General features: G+C 49.2%; 2 protein-coding genes across 3 annotated transcripts; both read right to left on the bottom strand.

Annotated features, from left to right (window-relative positions):
- Positions 1-1,477: 1,477 nt before the first annotated feature.
- Positions 1,478-8,010, bottom strand: LOC146544722 (transcription factor Sox-17-alpha-like). Of its 2 annotated transcripts, XR_014882505.1 has the most exons (3): positions 7,624-8,010; positions 5,961-7,537; positions 1,478-2,806 (listed from the first exon to the last, which is right to left on the bottom strand). XR_014882505.1 is itself a non-coding variant. In XM_085221105.1 (2 exons), the coding sequence occupies exons 1-2, from the start codon at positions 7,910-7,912 to the stop codon at positions 6,606-6,608; spliced, it is 1,221 nt and encodes a 406-aa protein (XP_085077231.1). In that variant the 5' UTR covers positions 7,913-8,010; the 3' UTR covers positions 1,478-6,605. The 2 variants fall into 2 exon arrangements, 1 of the variants encoding a protein (XP_085077231.1); XM_085221105.1 differs by having other exon boundaries at positions 1,478-7,537.
- Positions 8,011-10,685: 2,675 nt separating this feature from the next.
- Positions 10,686-12,250, bottom strand: LOC146544721 (transcription factor Sox-17-alpha-like). The gene is made up of 2 exons (XM_085221104.1): positions 11,854-12,250; positions 10,686-11,767 (listed from the first exon to the last, which is right to left on the bottom strand). The coding sequence occupies exons 1-2, from the start codon at positions 12,140-12,142 to the stop codon at positions 10,836-10,838; spliced, it is 1,221 nt and encodes a 406-aa protein (XP_085077230.1). The 5' UTR covers positions 12,143-12,250; the 3' UTR covers positions 10,686-10,835.
- Between the last annotated feature and the right edge of the window lie 10,194 nt (positions 12,251-22,444).

Here is a 22,444-nt window from a genome sequence, read left to right as displayed (position 1 = left end):
GAAACTGGAATTTGTATTGTATCAAACAGTTTTGATACTGTTTCTTCCAGTATCCTTCTGCACAAAATGCCCATCAGCTGGACAAAAAAAAAAAAAAAGGAATGGAATGGAATGGGTGAACACTTTGCTGACAGGTTGGGCTCAAAGAGTTATAGAAAGTGGGGTTACAATGGCTGGTGTTCAGGCACTGGTTCAAGGCTCCATTTTAAAGCCAGTTCTCTTCAGTGTTTTCATTCATGACTTGGATACAGGGCTTGAAGGTTTACTAAAGCAGCTTCTGGACAGTTCTAATTTGGGAGGAACTTTTGACTCCCTTGAGCATAGAGAGGCCTTGTATAGATATCTTGACAAATTGGAAAGCTCAGCAATCACCAATTGCATGAAGTTTAAGGAGAGAAAGTGCTGGACTCTGCACACGGGATGGGCCAGATATACGTACAGGCTGAGGGATGAGAGGCTGGGGATCAGCACCACAAGCAAGGATGTGGGGGTTCTGGTTGACAACAACTTGAACACTAGTCAACAGAATGCCCTGGTAGCTAAAAAGACCGATTTTGACCTTGGATTGCACCAGGCCCAGCACTGCCACTGGGTGAGGGAAGGGACTGGCCACACTGCTCTATGCTTTATGGCCTCTCCTCAAGCACTGAGTGTGGTTTGGGTACCACAATATAAAAAGGGCATAAAACTGTTAGAGAATGTCTGAAGGAGAGCTACAAAGATGGTGAAGGGTCTAGAAGGCAAGACGTGTGAGGAGCAGCTGAGGTCCCTGGGTTTGCTCAGCCCAGAGCAGAGGAGCTGAGGGGAGGCCTGATAGCGGTTGCAGCTCCTCACAGGGAGCAGAGAGGCAGTTCTGAGCTCTGCTCTGTGAGACAATGACAGGGCTTGAGGGAACGGCATGGAGCTGTGTCACGGGAGGGCAGCTGGGGGTTAGGGAAAGAGTCTGCACCAGAGGGTGGTGGGCATGGAACAGGCTGCCCAGTGCAGTGGGTATGGCCCCGAGCTGCTGGAGTTCAATGAGCATTTTGGCAGTATTCTCACACATAGGGTTTGATTTTGGGTAGTTGTGCGGAGTCAGGAGTTGGACTTGGTGATCCTTATGGAGATATTGCAACTATGGATGTTCTATGGTTTTATGAATTCACAGTTATGGGTTCACCCTTCCAGTTAATTTGGACACAATTTTTACCCATAAAAACACATTTTAATATTCTTTATCTCTGCTGAACAGGGAAGAAAATTTTGTTTTAAACAGGATGTGTACAGGATAAATTCTGCTCCTAAACTGTAACAAGAAGCTTTAAAGTAAGTCAGACACTGCAGAGTAACTCCACAATGCCTTGGAAGGAACCCAATATTGCTGGTATCTAAATATATTCTCTGCGGCGTAAATGGAGCTGCCACCCTCAGTGCGAACAATAACTATATTCCCCTGATAACTCTGTAGAATACCCCATGAAACAAGCTCTCTCTCAGATAAGGAAAAAGATGGAAATTTATTTTCTCGGAATCGTCACTTATTAAATACACAAAACACGGTAAAATCCTACTTTAAACAGCTACATGATGAAATTTGATTTTAATGAATATTGTTTCCATTTGTCAGTGATTTATCATGATTGTCATTTGTCAGTGATTGACCATGATTGCTCATGAGTGATCTGTTTCATTTTTGTCAGGTGATATGGCATAACCTTTGTGTGGTTCAGTTTCTTTTTTTTATTATTATTTTCAGCCTTAGCCAATATTCTAAGAGTTGTGGCACAATGGAAATGACACACAGAGTAAAAATGCATTAATGCTTTCATTATGTGTAAGGCAGACACCTTAAAACTGCACTTAACCTCAAAAAAAAATCAGTGTTACAATGTACTAATTGTTTTTCAGACAGAAAGCCTTCCATGGGCAGTAAAACATCCCAGAGAAATCCCGTCTCTACACAACCATGCACTCATTTAACTAAGTATATATTTAAATCACTGGAGTATTTCATACTGGATCTTATTCATAATTTACCTGACAGAAAGAATAAATTAGTCATCACTTAGGACTATGCTGACTAAGTTAAATTGGCTTTATTCCACTACTAGCCTAGGTTTATCTACTTCATACTGTACCTGGATTTAAAATGTATATATCAGTTCTGATTAGTACTCATTCAACATACAGCCACTAGCATCCTGGTTGCTAAAACACTTCATGTATTTCCCTTATCTAAATATTCATATTCATTTAAGAACGGCTAAGCTTTTCAATAGGTAAATGAATAGTTTAAAGAATGTTTGCAAAGGGAACAATATCAATTTTGCTACATTAATATGTAAAGAAATCAAAGCAACGTGGCCTCTATAAAAATGAAATAAAATAGGTATAAAATAAAATAGGTAATAAAAATCAAATAAAATTATTCGGTATATATGATTAAAGCATTTAAGAGCATCCATATCCAGATTTCCAATTTACTGGACTGGTCTGAAGATACGCTGGCTTGAAAAAGGGATGACCCTTCTTTTATCATGACAGAAGAAATCATAATCTCCAGAAATGTGCTCTGATGACCTGAGTTCCTTGGGACAGTTGGAACCACCAGACAATGGCACGTACAATACACATGGGTGCATGCCCTCACTGTGCAGCAGGACCACAAGGAGTACAGAGGAGGACTCATGCTCTGGTCTGCGCCTCCCACAGCATTCCTGTTGGTTCTGCAGATGCAAGCCCCAGCCACACACAGCAGCTGAGCACCCAGGATGTACAAGAGAAGCTCTTCACCAGACTGCATGTAACAGAGCATGCTCAGTATAACCTGTGAACACAAGACATACTGGATTATCCCTATGTAGGATTTTTTGAAAAATACCCATGTTATGCTTGAAGCAGTACAAAAGCTAAATTACACTGCAGTTCCTAAACCAGTGCCCATCTCTGGGTAATAGTCCAATGCACAAGTATTATACTCAGCTGATGCTGAATACGATACAGACGCTGATTCCATTCCAAGAACACAATGTCAGTTGTCTATATCCTAAGTAATGTATTTGGACCACAAATTTTCCATCTCAAACAGCTGGCTATAGAAGAGTACGGGAGTACTCATCATCCACTTCTGAAAATGAAATTATTCTTTCAAAGAAATTAAATTGAACGTAAAAACATTTTGCTGTACAATTTAATATTTAGTCCAGGGTAGGCATCAGCTCAGTGTCAAAGATGTGATTTGCAGTGTGCTCTGTGAAAATCCAGAACAGAATCTATAAAAACAAAAACATGTGATGAGGAATACTGGGGCATGAGACGTGAAGCAGGAAGGCAAGAGAAGAAGCTCATAATGATGAAACTACCACCCAGCACAGTGAGAGAAGAGATGAAAGGATGTCATGCAGTAGAAGGAGGGCATGGATGGGGCAGAAACAGAATCAGGATTACACTGAGGAGGAGAGATACAGATAGAGATTGGGAACTATCAACAGGAAGGAATAAAAGATTGAAAGAAAAAGAAGAAAGGAAAAAAAAAAACCAAAGTAAAGCAATTACAGAAAGGGGACAGCATATGAACAGATTTCAGACAAAGGAAAAAATCTTGGATGCTGGAGAAGTGACTGAAGGAACTGGGGCTGTTTAGTCTGGGAAAGAGGAGACTGAGGGGAGACCTTATTGCTCTCTTCAAATACCTGAAAGGTGACTGCAGCCAGAGCGGGGCTGGTCTCTTCGCACTGGTGATGGGTGACAGGATGAGGGGAAACGGCCTCATTGCACCAAGGGAGGTTTAGGTTGGATATCAGGAAAAACTTCTCTACAGAAAGGGTTGTTAAGCACTGGAATAGGCTCCCCAGGGAGGTGGTTGAGTCATCATGTCTGGATGTGTTTAAAAACCATTTGGATGTGGTGCTCAGGGACATGATTCAGAGGAGGGTTGTTAGAGTTAAGGGAGTATGGGTAGGTTGTGGTTGGACTCGATGATCTTTAAGGTATTTTCCAACCTGAGCAATTCTATGATTCTATGAATGGAAAAAAGATGTACAAACCCAGTAGGAATTAGGGATATTACACAAAAGGAAGAAAGCAAATTTAAGCAACAAAAGGAATATCATCTAGGCAAAGAACATAGTAGAAGGAAACTATAGCAAAAGCAAAGATGCTGAAGTAACAGCTTCATTATGTAAATGGTAATCAAGCCAATTACTCCACATCCCCAGCTGTCCTCAGCTTTTAACTCAAAAACCTACTGACAATGTTTGTTTCTTAATCTTCACCTTGTCTCAGGCCAAACACAGGCTCTTATAACAGGATGGGATATATGCTGTGTTTGATGAGGCATTCCTCAGTTTCTGCTTCAATTAATGCAGGTGGTGAACAAAGTTCTAGGAAAAAGGCAGACAGCAAATGAAAAAGGAACCAGCACCAGAAGGTCAAAGGAGGCAGAAGAACAGTCACCTCAAAGTTAAGGTGATTTAATGATACTTTCACAGAATCACAGAATTGTAGGGGTTGGAAGGGACTCTAGAGATCATCGAGACCAACCCCCCTGCCAAAGCAGGTTCCCTACACCAGGTTGCACAGGTAGGCGTCCAGGCGAGACTTGAATATCTCCAGAGAAGGAGACTCCACAACCTCCCTGGGCAGCCTGTTCCAGTGCTCCGTCACCCTCACCGTGAAGAAGTTCTTACGCACATTCGTGCGAAACTTCCTATGCTGCAGTTGATGTCCGTTTCCCCTCATCCTGTCTCACATACCACTGAAAAGAGACTGGCCTCACCACTATGGCCGCCACACCTCAGATATTTATAAACCTGGATCAGGTCCCCTCTCAGTCTTCTTTTCTCAAGGCTAAACAGACCCAGTTCACTTAGCCTTTCTTCATAGGGGAGATGCTCCAGGCCCTTCACCATCTTTGTGGCCCTCCGCTGGACTCTTTCCAAGAGATCCCTGTCTTTTTTGTACTGGGGAGCCCAGAACTGGACACAGTACTCCAGATGAGGCCTTACCAGGGCAGAGTAGAGGGGGAGGATCACCTCCCTCGACCTGCTGGACACTACATTTTGTGTTTGCTACAATTAAAGGTCTACATAATTACAGCAACTGCAGATGAGCTTTTTCAATTTCACAGTCACACAATTAAAAGTTCTAAAAACCCAACTCCATTGGAGTGCAGAACCAGAATTTCCTCTGAACTACATAAAATGACTTCTCCGAAGTACAACACACTTTGCTCAAGTATGCAGCAATTATTATTTGAAAATAATTCTTTTTTGAAGATCTTTTGTATGTGACAGGTGTTCAGCAAATGGCCATTATAATAGACCAAAGTTACCATAAATTTTACAAAGCTAAGCATGGATTACATAATTGGAGTCTTGGCTGGATTTGTTCAATGACAATTCAGCAGTCTAAGAATCTAGTGCAGGATAAAGTACTTCTAGCTAAAATTATTTATTATAGGTGTCACTAATACCACTTTTCAAGCATGATTTATGAATTAATGTCTCTGACATTCTCATCAGTTAACACTAGTTGGCCCTGGCCAGCACCTTCTAATAGGAAGCATCACCAGAAGCATCAGGGATGTTTTCTGCATAAGTACAGTTATAGTGAGATGGGGATGTAGCTCCATTCTTAACACTGGCAAAAAACCTCACAGGGGCAGAACAGATGAACAGTGAAGCAGCACCTGCCTCAATGAGTAATGGATGCGAACAGTTGGGTGAGAGCAAATGAGATGAGTACATGGGCATTCCATCACCGTACCAGAGGAAGTCTGAATCCCAACAGACGGAACCTTCACTGTCTCAGGGATAGGAGATAGAAAGTGAGAGCACGTGAAAATACAGCACAGATGTCATTTATGAGTTGCTGCAAACAGTTGGCTTTAAGCAGAAAATGCTGTGTAAAGCAAAATCACCTTCGAGTCTGCAGGTATCTATATTTGATGAGTTCCTTTAAAAGCAACATCTCAAATTTACCTGGTTCCTTCTGTCACAGATGACAGCTCAGGGCAGGATATATTCCCCACTGCATTTAATGACAATCATAAATTCCAGCTGGCAATTACAAAATGGAAATCAAACAAACATAAAATCACAATTCAGCATGGTCACATAATGTCTGACTCGAGGAGAGACATCGGCACAGATCCATCCACGCAGCGCTGGAGCAAGAACGCAGCTACATCAGAACGGACGTCTTTGGTGAAATTGTTATGGAAACGAAGCGTCATATGGCAACGGCAATCCCCTCACACCACCTCAAGACATGACAGCTTTTGTTGCCGCTGCGTCTCCCTAGAAGACCGCAGGGCCAAACAATGACAGAAAGAGCCGTACAGCCATTTATTATCCCGGAGTACAAAAAACTATATATAAATAGAGCACAGATAAAAATAAAACCGTGCAGACAGTAACAGCACGGATGCAGCAGGGAAGACGCTAGTTTTGGGTAGGGATGACAACTGAAGTGTAGCCGCACAGGCACGTCAGTGCAAGATCAGCTGGAAACAAGGCTGTTCGGTTACGGCACTTCCAACCCCGACGGGCTTAGCAAAAACGTCCCGAGAAGAGTCCAATAAATTACATAAATAGGAGCGAGGCGTCCCGGCGCCGCCGCAGCCCTCAGCCGTCGGCGTAGCCGCAGTAGTAGACGGCGTTGCTGGCGTCCGACACCACGGCGGAGAGCGGCCCCGCGGCCTCGGGCGACGCCAGCCCGGCCACGTCGTGGCCCGCGAAGGGCGGCCCCAGCTCGGCCTTGCAGGCGAAGCGCAGGTACTGCTCGAACTCGCTGCGGTCCACCTCGCCCAGCAGCTCCTCCTGCTGCAAGTGCTCCAGCGGCTCCCGGCACGCCGCGGCCTCGGGCGGCGGGGACGGCTGCGCGCCCAGCGCCACGGGCACGGGAGCGGGCGGGCCGCGGCCCGGGCACAGCTGCCCGTAGTAGTGCGGCGGCGCCGGGCAGCCCAGCAGCCCCTGCAGCGGGCCGCCCGGCCCCAGCTCGTCGGCAGCGGGGTGCGGATGCTGGTGCGGGTGCTGGTGCTGAAGGTGCCGCCGCAGCGCCGCCCCCGCGGGGCTCCCGCCCGCTCCCACCGCAGAGAAGTCTCCCGCCGCAGCCGCGGGGCCGTAGCCGCCGTAAGGCCCCGGCGCGCACTCGTCGGGCGGCCCCGGAGCGAAGAACGGCGCATCGCCGTGCGCCGCGTCCAGCGGGGACGGGTCCGGCGTGGGCAGCCCGAAGCCGTCGAAGGCGGCGCCCAACGGCGGGCAGTCCCGGTAGCGCCCCGGCCCCGCCGCGTAGCCGCGCTCCGCGTAGGGCAGCGCCAGGCTCTCGGCGCACGTCCCGACGCCGCCGCCGTCGGGGCCCAACGCCGGCGGCGCCGCCTCGGCCGCGCCGTGCTGCGGGAAGCCGCTCTCCGCCCGCTTCAGGCGCTTCACCTGCTTCCGCCGCCGCGGCCGGTACTTGTAGTTGGGGTGGTCCTGCATGTGCTGCACCCGCAGCCGCTCCGCCTCCTCCACGAACGGCCGCTTCTCCGCCAGCGACAGCGCCTTCCACGATTTACCTGCGCGCACAGCACCGTCACCGCGGCCGCCCGAAGCCCGGCCCCGGCCCCGCGCCCTCCCCCCGGCCCTCGGCCCCGGCGCTCACCCAGCATCTTGCTGAGCTCGGCGTTGTGCAGGTCCGGGTTCTGCTGCGCCAGCCGCTTGCGCTCGTCCTTCGCCCACACCATGAAGGCGTTCATGGGCCGCCGGATCCGCGCCTCACCCTTGCCGCGCCCGCCCGTCGTGCCCGCCTCGCCCTTCGCCTTGGCCTCGCCCGGCGGGCTCAGCGCCTCCGCCCAGGGGCACGGGCCCAGGGCCGGCATCATGGCGGGCAGCGCGCCCCGGCCCTGCGCCTGCTCCTCGCTGCTGGCGTAGCCCGCATCGGGGCTGCTCATCGCGGGGCAGTCAAGCCCCGACGGCTGCAAACAGACGGGCGCGCCGCTCGCTGCCCGCTGGCGGCCGCCGGCTCCCGCCCGTCTCTATTTGAGCAGCGGCGCGGCCAATGGGGCCGCGGGGGCGGGCGCGGCGCGGGGTGCTGCCGGCGATTCCGCGGAGCAGCCTTGGGGCTCCCGCCGGTACCTGAGCCACGCTGGGGCCGGACCCGGCCGCTCCGGCCCTATCCCGCCTCCCGCAGTCCGTGTCGGGGACTCCGCGGCGGGTGGCGAGCGTAGGCACGAAATGTCATGTGCGATGGGGCACCGATCAGTGGTTCTGCCCGTTCGGGCTTCGCACTGATTGAGCGCATCTCAAAGCTAACACCACGAGCCGCGCTGCACTGATCTGGAGGGTTATATCTGGTACCGGGTGACACAGATACACGGGAACAGGGATGCTTCCTTCGGGCTTCCGGGCCAGCCGCGCTGGGGTGGGGCTGAGCTGAGAGCTGCTTTGGGTCAGGGGAGAGCGGGCACAGCCTTCCTATGGGGGCTGATAAAAACCCAAAAGTCCGACGCAAACCGTCGCAAAATCCCACTTTCCTCGACCTGCCGCGCTCTCCCTCTTCTGTGAGGTGCTTCAGCGAAATGCCGCGCTGCCCTCCCCGGGAGGAGAGGAGGGGAAGCGGAGGGCCGAGAGCGGAGCAGGCGGGATTCCCACGGCCCCGCGAGGGACAGCAGAGGCCGGAGTTGTCCTCCGACGGTACGCGGTTCTGCGGCACCTGCAGCCCTCCCGCAGCCCCAGCTGAGGCAAATAAGCAGAGCGGGCCTGAGGGCTGCTGTCGGTGCCCGCGGGCCTCCCTGGCGCTGACGGGGTCTCCACGTCTACAGGGAGACACGGGGTTCATTTGCGGGTGCTGGCGATCAGCTAAAGAGGATGCATTCGGCACTGTTTCCTAATCCCCATGTTTATTTAATACAGTGTATTGATAATCACTGCCAGGAGGTGCTCAAACATACCAACAGCATTAGAGTGACTGAAATGATTTTTGCCCACAAAAAAGTCATGAATAGGGTGAAGGGGAAAGTGAATTTGGAGATAGTGATGGATGGCAACTGGACATGAGCCAGCAGTGTGTCTTCACAGCCTGGAAAGCCAACTGTATCCTGGTCTGCATCCAAAGCAGCACGGCCAGCAGGGCAAGGGAAGTGATCCTGCCCCTCTGCTCTGCACTGGTGAGGACTCACAGAGTGCACTGCGTCCGCATGTGGAGTCCTCGGTACAGGAGAGACATGGACCTGTTGGAGGGCGTCCAGAGGAGGGCCACACAATCGATCCAAGGGATGGAATATTTCCCCTATGAAGACAGGTTGAAAGAGCTGGGGCTGTTCAGCCTGAAGAAGAGGTTTCAGGGACAGCTGATAGCGACCTTTCAGTATCTAAAGGGGAGCTATAAGAAAGAAGGAGACAGACTCTTTAGCAGGGTCTGTGGTGGCAGGGCAAAGGGAAACGGTTTCAAATGGAAAGAGGGGAGATTTAGACTGAATATAAGTAAGAAGGTGTTTTATGATAAAGGTGGTGAGGCACTGGCACAGGTTGCCCAGAGAAATGGTGGATGCTCCATCTTTGGAGACAATCAAGGTCAGGCTGGACGGGACTCTGAGCAACCTGATGTAGCTGCAGATGTCCCTGTTTATTGTAGGGGAGTTAACTAGATGACCTTTAAGGGTCCCTTCCAACTCAAAGATTCTATGATTTTATGAATTAAAATAAATTCTATGAATTTAATCAAAGCCCGTAGGTTAAAACTGTGTGAGGAAAGTGGCACTCAGCTACTGCCCAAGCATTGTTTATATCCCGGGCACCATCTGGACACTGCTCTGCGTGCAGGGTACGCACGGACCTGCAGAGAGGTGACGGAGGGCCGCCCCGCATTCGTGTGCTGAGCGCCGCTTCTGCCGTGCGCCTGTGGGAGCCTCGAAGGAGCGCCCGTTGGGCCGTCGGGAGCGCAGCGCTGGGACGGAGCTCTGCAGCCGGAACGGGTGGGTAGAGGAGGGGAGATCCTCTGGCAGGTGTAACGCACTGTGACCGGTGATTCACGAGTGTAAATGACGTTGCATACTGCCAGCAGGACTGCGCCTCGGGAGGCTCAGCGATGGTGGCCAGCTTGTACCTGGCCGTGCCTATTTGCCTGTGGCAAAGTTAATTCTCTCTATAGTCAAGATCATTCTGTTACAGGAATTACTTTAGGGAAATTAAAAGTGAGGGTTTGTGAACGCTCCTCGTATTGTGCCGCTGCGGAGGAGCAGCAGCAACCCCGCGGAGCCACCTCCCTGCCATCGTGGGTTTAAATGCGGTCAGATCGGTCGCAGCCATTTCAGAAACACACCAAATAAATAGTCAGAACATCACTTCAGGAGCGGGGGAGGAGACAAAGTCTGAACATGAAACGCTATGCGTACACCTGGAGCAGAGGGACGGCAGGGACCACCAGCACCCTGTACTGGAGGCGTATCCTCACCGCGGGGGCACCCACAGCAGCAGTGCAAAGAGCGGCGGTGGCAGTTTGCAGAGCGCGATCGCATCTCTGCCAGGAGACAGCGAGGGGAGGTTTTATTATTGTCACTTTATTTGGAAAAGTGCAAAAATACTCTGTACACGACCAACATATAAAAACCCGAACTCTGTACAACGTTACAAAACCATCCCGATCTCCGCCAAGATCTCGGCCGAGAATGACATCCCTGCTCTGTGCCACGTCGGGGCTCCACGGCACGAACACTGCACCCCGCGATGAGACGGGGACGGCGATCCCGGCATCGAACGGAGCGCGGCGCGACCGCGGCACCCTCTGAACTCCGAGCGAGCCCCGGTCCCGGCAGTCCTCAGCATCCGAATAAATTACATAAATAGGAGCGAGGCGTCCCGGCACCGCCGCAGCCCTCAGCCGTCGGCGTAGCCGCAGTAGTAGACGGCGTTGCTGGCGTCCGACACCACGGCGGAGAGCGGCCCCGCGGCCTCGGGCGACGCCAGCCCGGCCACGTCGTGGCCCGCGAAGGGCGGCCCCAGCTCGGCCTTGCAGGCGAAGCGCAGGTACTGCTCGAACTCGCTGCGGTCCACCTCGCCCAGCAGCTCCTCCTGCTGCAAGTGCTCCAGCGGCTCCCGGCACGCCGCGGCCTCGGGCGGCGGGGACGGCTGCGCGCCCAGCGCCACGGGCACGGGAGCGGGCGGGCCGCGGCCCGGGCACAGCTGCCCGTAGTAGTGCGGCGGCGCCGGGCAGCCCAGCAGCCCCTGCAGCGGGCCGCCCGGCCCCAGCTCGTCGGCAGCGGGGTGCGGATGCTGGTGCGGGTGCTGGTGCTGAAGGTGCCGCCGCAGCGCCGCCCCCGCGGGGCTCCCGCCCGCTCCCACCGCAGAGAAGTCTCCCGCCGCAGCCGCGGGGCCGTAGCCGCCGTAGGGCCCCGGCGCGCACTCGTCGGGCGGCCCCGGAGCGAAGAACGGCGCATCGCCGTGCGCCGCGTCCAGCGGGGACGGGTCCGGCGTGGGCAGCCCGAAGCCGTCGAAGGCGGCGCCCAGCGGCGGGCAGTCCCGGTAGCGCCCCGGCCCCGCCGCGTAGCCGCGCTCCGCGTAGGGCAGCGCCAGGCTCTCGGCGCACGTCCCGACGCCGCCGCCGTCGGGGCCCAACGCCGGCGGCGCCGCCTCGGCCGCGCCGTGCTGCGGGAAGCCGCTCTCCGCCCGCTTCAGGCGCTTCACCTGCTTCCGCCGCCGCGGCCGGTACTTGTAGTTGGGGTGGTCCTGCATGTGCTGCACCCGCAGCCGCTCCGCCTCCTCCACGAACGGCCGCTTCTCCGCCAGCGACAGCGCCTTCCACGATTTACCTGCGCGCACAGCACCGTCACCGCGGCCGCCCGAAGCCCGGCCCCGGCCCCGCGCCCTCCCCCCGGCCCTCGGCCCCGGCGCTCACCCAGCATCTTGCTGAGCTCGGCGTTGTGCAGGTCCGGGTTCTGCTGCGCCAGCCGCTTGCGCTCGTCCTTCGCCCACACCATGAAGGCGTTCATGGGCCGCCGGATCCGCGCCTCGCCCTTGCCGCGCCCGCCCGTCGTGCCCGCCTCGCCCTTCGCCTTGGCCTCGCCCGGCGGGCTCAGCGCCTCCGCCCAGGGGCACGGGCCCAGGGCCGGCATCATGGCGGGCAGCGCGCCCCGGCCCTGCGCCTGCTCCTCGCTGCTGGCGTAGCCCGCATCGGGGCTGCTCATCGCGGGGCACTCAAGCCCCGACGGCTGCAAACAGACGGGCGCGCCGCTCGCTGCCCGCTGGCGGCCGCCGGCTCCTGCCCGTCTCTATTTGAGCAGCGGCGCGGCCAATGGGGCCGCGGGGGCGGGCGCGGCGCGGGGTGCTGCCGGCGATTCCACGGGGCGGCCCCGGAGCTCCCGCCGGTACCTGAGCCACGCTGGGGCTGGACCCGGCCGCTCCGCCCATTGGGACGGGGGTGGCCAGGCCCGGCCATTCGCACGGTGATAATGGGGCAGTGCCGCTTATGGCCCCACGGCCACTGAAATGGCAATGATACGACATAGTTTGAACGAACAGAGCTTTTCCAAGCGCGCCTACGTAGCCCGTGGCACCACAGGACTGTGTTGTAGGCGTACTTGGAACGCGGCTCGTTAAGAATTAGCCGTACCCTTTCAAGTGTTGACCGAAGATGTATTTGGATAAGGGCACTCTCTTTGGTCCCATAAACCAGCACCGGACGGATTCTCACTGAAACGAAAGTAAGAAGGCAGCATTGCCTTTAACTCGTTCGAACATCGCAATTCCTCACTTAGGCAGCTTAAAACCCGGTATCCCGCACTCACCAGCCCAGTGCGGGTTTTTTATAAATGACGGACACAGTGAGCAAGGCGAGATGCCGACATTAGGGAGCGTCACTTCGAGGCACTTTGCGTTCACGTTCCCATCTCCCTCGTGCTGCTCAGTTCCACAGCCGCGAACGACTCCTAGAGCTCTGACACCCCGGGGTAGCCCCGCTGCAGGGGCCGAACGGCTGTCTGACAAAGGGCACCTGCCCACATCCAGCCGGCAGCTGGGATTCGTTTCACCCGGTTCACGCACACGCGCCAGCCCTGCATCTCCCTTATACCGATACAGCAGAAAGCAGCCGAGTCAGCAACAGTGTTTGTCTCTGTACGTGTGTGCACTGATCGCATCCTAATACATAATACCGGCATCCCTACAACGACACAATGTATTTATAAAAGAAATTCAGCGGGGTATTCTGCCTCACTTGTATATTTATATATCATACAGACATCAATCACCATATGGTTGGGGATGGCACCCGGAGCGCACTGGGGTGTTCCCCAGCGCCCCCTGCCCCCGCCGTCGGGGCGCTGTGTTGGGCGCTTTTCTGAGGTTTCCTATGCCAGGAACTGCTTTGCGGCTGAGATTTATAGCACGTCCAGACCCCCCGGCTCTGGGCCGAGTGCCCGAGGAAGGCTTGCTGCCGACTGATACCCAGGGAACGTTCGGAATTAAGCGGCATCCGAACCTTATCTGAAGCACAATCGTGCTCGAGGGAAGCGTACTTCTCCCTGCACGGGACAGAACACGCTGCGGAGCGAAGAAAGCAAACCGGCTTCCGAGCAAAGCACTCGGCTAAAGACAACGGCGCGGTGCCCTGACGGGTCGGTGCGTTCGCAGCCTCCCCTGGGCCGGCCCCTGCCCAACCCGGAGTCGGGGGACACAGCAGCCCCGAGGAACTCCCAGCAGCCCGGGTGCCACCTCGTCCCGAGCCCATCTCGTTACAGCGCCCGCTCCCCCCTTTCGTTGGGCTTTAAAGAAATGGTTTCTCGAGTCCAGGGAACAAACCCTGAACGATCTCTCATTGAATATACTTCACGGCAATTTTAGGGCTGTCGTTTTCAGCAGAAAAAGTGAGGTGATAAACTGAGGTGCCGGCTTTGGGCCGGTTTTGTGCGGAGCCCTCGTCCAGCTCAATGAGCTTGGATCAAAAAACGTCAGGTGCGCTCTGAACACAACCGAGCCCAGCTTCGTGCAAGAGGGCTGCCAGTTCGGGGATCTTCCAGCGCTCCACAGATGGTTTTTTTCTCCCGTTCCGCTTTCATTGTCGTTGTGCTTTCGAGCCCAATTCGCCGCATCCCGAGCAGCAAGGCCCCGCATCGCTTCCCCGAGCGCTCCTGGCGTTCCCGATCCCCTGCGGGCCCCGAGGTGAGCCGTGAACTCCCTCCCCCTCGTCCTCCCCCCAACTCCCGATGACCTTTTAAACCCGCCCGAGCGCTGCGCGGGGATTCTCCGCAGAGAGCCGCGCTTCTATTTCGGGGCCCTCACGGAGCGCGCCGTTATCAGAGCCGACCACAAATGCCACATGAAAAGCAGCAAACATCCGGAGGTTTTCCTGCGAACCGAGCCTTTCTCAAGGCAGAGGCTTTTTTTTTTTTTTCTTTTTTTCTTTTTTTTTTTTTTTTAACGCGTATTTAAAGGCAACGCGCTTTGCTTCCTTTAGGCAGTTCCAAACCGCTTACAGTAAGTTCTGTGCAAAGAAATAGCCCCGATTAAAATACTTTTCGGGACTTTGCGTCGGAAAGTGCGCGGTGCTTGGGGATGGTGTACTGCTGAAGGCATAAAATAAAATTTAAATTAAAAAACGTATATTAAAAATACATCACAGATAAAAAAATATATAGCTTGCAAGACTCTTAACATCTCGAAATAACGTCAACTGCTTCCCATCCAAACCGCAGCTCCCAATATCCAAAAGGTGCCCGGTGCCTCTTCACCACCGCACACCGAATCCCGCCGAGCTGCCTCGAGCCCTCCGCCCCCACCGCGCGCAGTGCGGAGCCGCCCCGGGCTCACAGCAGCGCCGGGCGGACGCCGCGACGTTCCCGACTCCGCGGCTGCAGGGGGAGCAGAGCGGCGTGCGGGATCCCGGGCGCAGGTAAAGAGCGCTTCACCCTGCCCAGCACCGCCCGAAGCCCGAGAGGTGCCGCTGCCCGCTGGGGGTTGGGGGCTCGGCCGCTTCCGAACGGCCCGGAGCAGGGAAGGGAGAGCAGCGCATCGCGGAGGAGCTCGGAACTCCCGGGAAAGGGTTAAACCCCGGCCCGGGGCTGCCGGCGCTGCTCGGGACGGCCGTGCCGCCTTCCTGAGCCGGAGAGAGGGCATCCATCAGAGGCGTGGGAAGGGCGGGAGGGACGAGGGAAGATGGGAGAGCGCGGCTGGGGTGTGGGCTCCGGGTGTGTAACGCGTGGGGTTACAGAAACCCCAACGGGAGCCTGGACACGGCTCTTTCTTCGTATTAGGAAAAACGTGATAGAGATCGGAACAGCTCATTTTACCTGAAGATAAATTCACCATCACAAAGATGGCAAAGATCCCTAAGATGGCAAAGCGGCTGTGTTTTTCCCAGTGAAATTAAAATACGTTCGGATTGCACCAGGAGTTGTCATTGTGGCTTTTGTGCCCTTCCGTTCGAGGTTGAGCTGCACAGGACCGAGCACAGAGCGGTGCTTGGGGCAGGGCAGAGCTCCCCACGCCTGCATTTCCAAGAACACAAATCAATGGCAGTTTTTATACTTCAGTACATGCAAGTAATTAAAAAAAAAAAAAAAAAAAAAAAAAACAAAACTTGATACAATGCTGGAGCTGCTCCAAAAGATCAGGCATCTGAACTGAACTAAACAATTCGAGGCAGGCCATTTGTATTTGTGCTGGTTTTATGCCAGAGGAGCCACAACACATTTGTACTGGTGCAAGATATGTTGGGACAAGCTAAATAGATGCTAAAGTCATGGCCTTGCAAAGGATGTTCCATACAACCAAAGCCCATCCCAACGACGCTGGGCTGAAATGAATTTCCTCTTTGCCACCACTCAGCTCCCAGACTATGCTTACTAAAGCCAGAATTGAATAAAATATTCTCTGGGAGGTGGACTGTACTATTCTGTATTATGTCGGCGTATGTTGGTTTTATAGCATATATGTATATATTGCTTTCCTCAGTAGGCAGCAAAGTCTCACAGCATTTTGCAGGTGTATTTAACCCCCCCAAAACTGCTACGTTAAACAAATGTGGAAGTTGCTGTGGCTGAAGCTGGGCAGTTAATGTCCCCTCATGCCAATTACTTCTCATCACAGAAGGGATGAGCTGGGGTTTTGGCTCATGTAAGTAGCCCTACTGCCGGCAGCTCAGAAGTACATTAGTGCTGCTGACAAAATTACGAAACGACAGTGACAGTTCTGATTTCAACAGCTTGCTGTCTGCAGTTCTGATCAGTCAGCAGTGATGGACGAGATCAGAAAGAAATTAAGAACATATTTAATCCTTCAATGACACTAAAGCCAAATAAAACCCTTTGTTTTCTAACAAGGCTGGCAGTGATATATTTATTTTAAACAAAACAAAATACAAGCAAACACAGAATCTCTCACTTTTCTTTCCTTTGGTACTATTAAGAATATCTCTTCAAACACGACCAAAAAGAGTATTCTTTATACCCAAGAGATCCAAGTATAAAATTTGATGTATTTTTGTAAAACAAAAGATTAAATTGTTTAAGGTTGTAATCTTAAAATTTGCCAACTGAAAATGGTCCTGATTTTCTCTTTTTTTCTTTGCAATTATCTTCAGTAATTAAGTGCATTGCAGCTCCTGATGTTAGGATTCTAACTATGAAAAGAAATTAAATCAGGCAGATGGAAGGCTTGGGTTATTGGTAGCTGCAAGTGTTGAGATTTAGAATGTTTATCTTTCCTGATTATTATTAATAGATAAACTTACTTTTAGCTCATTGATTAATATTCCACTCGAAATTTCACTGAAGCATTATTGAAAGTTGCAGACCACAGGAAAATCTGCCCTCCTTCCAGATTGAAACCAGTCAATGCAATTGTCTTTTCAGTGATTACTATTCACCAAATGAGTTGTGGTTTCAGTGCTCCCAGTTCATCTACTTGCTTTACTGGGCACAATTATGTTTCTCTGCCTATAATGCATTAGTGTCCAGTGCTCTGAACATCTCTAACTTACTCTGAGCCACGAGAGAGAAAAGAACTCAACCCTTCATCGGATCATAGCTACCATGGCTAGCAACTGCATTGGAAAAAAATCCTTAAGTAAGTTGAGTAATTCAGGTGGGTTTTTGATCCAGTCATTATTATTTGGCCTTCAGATATGTTTAGAATTATCTAATCATACTTCAGCATTCACTACTATTTTATTTGCGTGGTCTATTTCTGTTGGAATAAAATCTAGGGACCGAATGTCCCCTTTCTTGCTAATTGTCCCCTTCACGTGGTTGTTTTTATCTCCACAACACCCTTTGAAGGCTATTTACTGAAAGGATGAGAGATCGGTTATCACGATCCGAAAACTTTAAAAAGAAAGCAGGAATTTCAATAAACCCTCTCTGGAGCTAGATCAAGAACTAGAGATTCTCACTTCTACTGCAAACAACCTGCAAGATCTAAGACAATTTCTCCTCAGCTCTCACCAGCTTCTCAGTTCTATTAAGACAGGATGCCTGTTTAAGCAGGCTGTGGATGTAAACGCTGAGAGAATATTCAATTTACAAACTTTGCTTCAATGATAAATTTAACGATAAACAACCTTTTGTAGTGTTGAGTCAGATCAAATCTTGAGAAGATGGTTTATACAGTACCTCACTGCACCATTTTGACATTCTGCAACAATCAAAGCCAGCAGGGATTTGAATTAATGAAGCAAGGAGGATGACTATGGAGCTTTGATTTCCAACATTAGATGTGTATACATGCACACTTTACAAAAGCAAAGTGTATTTGTGTCTTTCAGTTCAGACTAGCAGCCTACAAAACATAAAGACAATAAATCCCTCAGCACAGAATAAACTAAAAAATGCCCAAGAGATTCTAACCAACCACACTGATGATTTACATCAGGTTAAAGTTAGGACTGAAGCAATACAAAATTATCTTAAATATTTGCAATAGCTAAATTTTTACAGGGATCTACTGCCTGTGGTCAGCCTCCCAGTTAGCAAAGCATCGCAAGGCTAGTGCAAAATGTCGACTCAGTAAAATAAAGACAACTGCTGGCACTTGCCAGTGACACTTTATATGCGGGTGCTCAAGTGCTGTGACAGTGCACGTAAAAATGCGATCCAAACCAGGACAATCCCAAACAGCCCGATGGTTCAGTTGACAAGCACTCAACCACGCACCAGAGGGAGCCCATTTTCCCCCAAAGCCGACGCTTGCAGTATGACCAGCCTGCTGCCTGGGGAGCTTCCATACAACTCACCCAAAACCTTCGTGCCAACTGAGGCAGCCACACAGATGTACCACGAAGAGGAAAGAACAGAACTGTAAAGAACCATATAGCTACTTGATTAATAGTTTTTGCAGCACAAAAGGCACTTTAGTGAATAAGCTGCTATGTCTTTCTTTCAAGTGGAACATTTCTCAGGGAAACCATTCTCATATCTGCAGCACCTGAAGACATTTTATACTGCCCCTTCTGTGTACTGTTTGTGGTACTGTATTTGCAATATATTTCCACTGAATATTTTAAGCCATGATACTGAAAAGAAAGTATTACAGAATTTTCAGTAATTTTTTAAAATAGAAATATAAAAGTATTTCAGAACAAAAGACACATCTCACTTCATATTCCCTCAAGGAGAAAAGCAATCTTCTACTGTATTAGCAGTTCTTATACATTCTTTAAAGTCAAACTGAAGAACTACGTGATTACCTGCAGCTGCAAGTCTCCTGGTATCTGCCCTTCCCCCTGCCACCCCCCTTCTTCAATATCATAAGATATTGTAAAGTCACTACCTTTGCTGTGTCTTCTCTGGTCTCCACTTTGTGGTTTTTTTCAGCATTTTTCTTTCTAGCCAGAAGTCGTCAGTAGATGCCAAAGCATAGACCTGAAATACTGATAAGTAAAAGCCAAAGTGCACTGATTATCTTCTTTCCGTTAAAAACAAAACAAAACAAAAAAAAATCTATCAGTGCAATCAATTTTTTACTGATTGGGTGGAAAGATTTTTAAATCTTCAGGTTTGCCACTTGGCAGATGGATTTAATAGCAAACTCCAAGCACTGAGGTCCTGGGCACCGTGCTCTGGATGTCCCTGCTTGGGCAGTGGTTGGAGCAGATGGATCCAGAGGCGCCCACCAACTGCAGCCATTCTGGATGCTGTGAATCTCTAACAAAGACTTGATCCAGTAAGTAGTACATAAGGGTGCAATTCATAAGTATACAAACAATTTCAAACTAATTCTTGGGGAATTTCTTGCAGATTATAGCTTCAGAAACATTATGAAATACAATCAATTCATTTTTATTTCAGTATGTAATTACAGAACTAAAACTGGATATTACAGCTGTCTTTGGAAGGGGTCCTTGCTCCTGGAGGCTTGCTGATCAATCAGCTTTCCCTGACTAAGACATCAGACCTTACAATAGCAGTGACAAGTCACAAGCCTATCACTTCTCTTCACCAAATTCATTTGAATTAAAACAAGACGATAAGATGAAGTTATTTAGTTACTAAATTACATACGAGCATGAGTATGGAATGTGGAGAATCCTTTTGACAGACATGTTCAGGGTTTACATTTGTGTCTCAAAGAGCTCTTACTGTCAAGCACACAAAACGCTGAAATATCCAATGGTTAATTTTTCCACCAAGCAGCTACATGACAGAACATTCAACCATTATGCTATTCCTATTGACTTCATGCCTGTTCACAAACCACAGCCTTCCGTGTCATTGGCTCAGCCTGAAATTTTACATTTCACTTTTCAAAATTTCCTTAAACTCAAAGCAACCACTGCTGCTACCTGTAAGTGATTATCAAATACACCTTATCATTTTCTCATTCAAAGGGAAAAAATATCTTGAAGCCATTTTTTTCTTTACTAGAGTTCCAATAAAACAAATTTACAAAATCTGTATTTGAAAACTGGGGAATATGTAATTGCATTTCCCCAACATGGAAGAAAGAGGGAAAGAGGGAAAGAGGGAAAGAGGGATATGCATTCAGATGCTGTCATAGCAGAAGCACAGCCCTTGCAGAAATGCTTTACCAGCTTGTGACGTGTAGACTTGCACTAACTGATTTTACTGGATTATATCCACGAGCAGGAGGAGAGACATAAAACACTCACTTCTTACCACACTGGAATTAAAAGCTAGTAGTGTTGTCATGGTGACTGATCAGACAGCTGCAATGACACTGCTTACAATAACTAGAAATAACATGGATTACTGAAGTTTGCAGTTTGCTAAGCTACATATTTAGTTATGATTTTTATTATTTATTTATTATTTTTATTTTTTATTATTTGATTTTTGTTACTACTCAGAAAGCAGTGAGGTGCTGGAACAAGTTGCCCAGAGACTTGTGGATGCCCGTCTCTGGAAGTGTTTAAGGGCAGGTTGGACGGGACCTTGGGCAATCTGATCTAGTATTGGATCTAGCAGTTGGCAACTGTGTCTACGGCAGGGAGGTTGGAACTTGATGATCCCTGGTGTCCCTTTCAACTCAAGCCATTCTATGATTCTATGATTATTATTATTATTAAGGTCAAGACTGCTGATTATTTGCTGCCTTTAAAAGGCACATCTTATATTCATCATTAACCATATATGAAGAACTTACAGGTTCACATATATTTAATTTGATTTCATCCTCCCACTAAGCATACATTAATATCATTTTTTTTTTATATAAGTGAAGGTCAGCATCTGTCCTACACTACTGAAAAGGAGATGAGTAGAAAAGGGTATCTCTGTAACAGAAATATTTAAATAAATTTTCAGTTCCCTAAAATTCAATGGTGTACTTTCAGTAAAGAGCTTAATTGAATATATTTTTTTCCAGGAAGAATTTAAATAATAATGTGAATTTAATACAATACATGGAACCAGAAGTAATTTGGACATGTCGCTGGGAAGATCACAAAGCATTCGAGGTCATGCTTTAAATTTCCAGCCAAAATCAATATATCTATCCCCCTTACTTTGCAGAATGATACATTTGATAGGGGAAGTTTTCTTTTGAGAACCAGTTATTATTATCCATTGCTCTGTTAAAAATAGTTAAGAAATGACTACCCAGTTCGAATTCTAGAGGAAGAGTTGGTTGCAGTGTTAACAGTATTGAGAAATGTTTCCAGTTCTGAATCAATCAATCATGTAAGTTTCACAGCAACAAATTATTAAAAACCAAAGTTCTCAATCTGAAGTGTTTAACCATTTTTTTGACTAAATTGAAAAGGAATTCCAACTTGAGCTCAGTGGAGCTGTCTAAGGCAGAGAATGACCATTTGAGAAGACTACGAAGAGTGTACGACACCAACCAAGACTACAAAAACAGCTTCAGCTTCACCCTTTCCTTACACATTAAACTGGACATTAAACTTGGAACCACTGCTGTATCACAAATTAGAGCAAGGCAGTAAGAGGATGCTTTAGAGTTCCTATGTGATCACAATGCTAGATGATCAATTAGAAGTTGTGTTTATCCTGCTTCTACCTATTGCTTTTATCTTGTAATTGAGGGCATTCTGAAAAAAATGTGGAGTTCACACTTCCTCCAAATGCAGCAAATGTAAAACTTCTTGCAAATAAAAGGCATTTATATAGTATTTTTCATCCAGCAAATGCTTTACAAAGATATTTTAACATGATTGTCAATGTTCTGAAGCTTTGGGAACTGTGAACAAACATGTTCTAAGCTGCAGTAGATGAGCATATGAGTATATCCATAAGATCATGGATCATAAACCTCTTCTTTTTCCCTCTTCAGGTCTAAGTGCATTTTCTTGTTGGACCTAAAATATTGGCCTCAGCTTCCCTTTTGTTCATGTTCCTGCTTCTTAGCTTTTTAGCACCATGGTAATCAGAGCACCTTTAGAACTGTTTAGCAGATTCTGCCCAAGAGCTTTGGGTAAGATAACTAATCAAAGATCAGGAATACCAGACTGATTACAGTCACTTGGGAAAAGGGTAAATCAATGATTCAAAAGATAATTAGAAGAGGAAACCAAGCCAAATTCAAACTTTTACTTTTACAGTGCATTCTGTGAGCTAATTCTGGAATTGTGGCTTAACTCTCCTCCCAAGGTGAAGTAACTTTTTTTCCACATTCATCCCAGAAGACTATAATAAAGTAGTAAATCATACGCACCAATTAAAAATGGCTATACTTGTATATAAATGAGCATAACGAATAAGCGATCTTCCATACTTACTGTATAGTACATATGACTACATAATCAATACAACTTTACTTGATTTTTTTTCATAATTTTTATGTGTAAAAAGCATAATGGCAAGCTGAATCTTTATTTGAACTGGGTATCATAATCTCTGACTACAAGAGTAGCAAACTAGGAAACAACAAATAATTAACTGTGATTTTTAATTTTACTCCACTAACAAATGAGTGAATTAATCAGATAGAATTATTCCTTCTGTAAATCCTGTTTTAGGCCAAAGTGTATTACATATAAAATTATTAGGAAAAAATCATTCAGAGATACTGAAAAA

Source organism: Meleagris gallopavo, chromosome 3 (genome assembly GCF_905368555.1).
Source record: "Meleagris gallopavo chromosome 3, MGAL_WU_HG_1.1, whole genome shotgun sequence".
Taxonomy (NCBI): domain Eukaryota; kingdom Metazoa; phylum Chordata; class Aves; order Galliformes; family Phasianidae; genus Meleagris; species Meleagris gallopavo.
Note: the sequence above shows the minus strand (reverse complement) of the source record. Positions and strands in the feature narration are given on the sequence as shown.

Bases quoted from the DNA above. Each gene is read 5' to 3' on its own strand.
- LOC146544722 (XM_085221105.1), bottom strand. From the start codon at position 7,912: ATGAGCAGCCCCGATGCGGGCTACGCCAGCAGCGAGGAGCAGGCGCAG. The intron at 7,538-7,623 runs GTGAGCGCCGGG...CTGTGCGCGCAG, and splicing joins CGAGCTCAGCAAGATGCTGG to GTAAATCGTGGAAGGCGCTG.
- LOC146544721 (XM_085221104.1), bottom strand. From the start codon at position 12,142: ATGAGCAGCCCCGATGCGGGCTACGCCAGCAGCGAGGAGCAGGCGCAG. The intron at 11,768-11,853 runs GTGAGCGCCGGG...CTGTGCGCGCAG, and splicing joins CGAGCTCAGCAAGATGCTGG to GTAAATCGTGGAAGGCGCTG.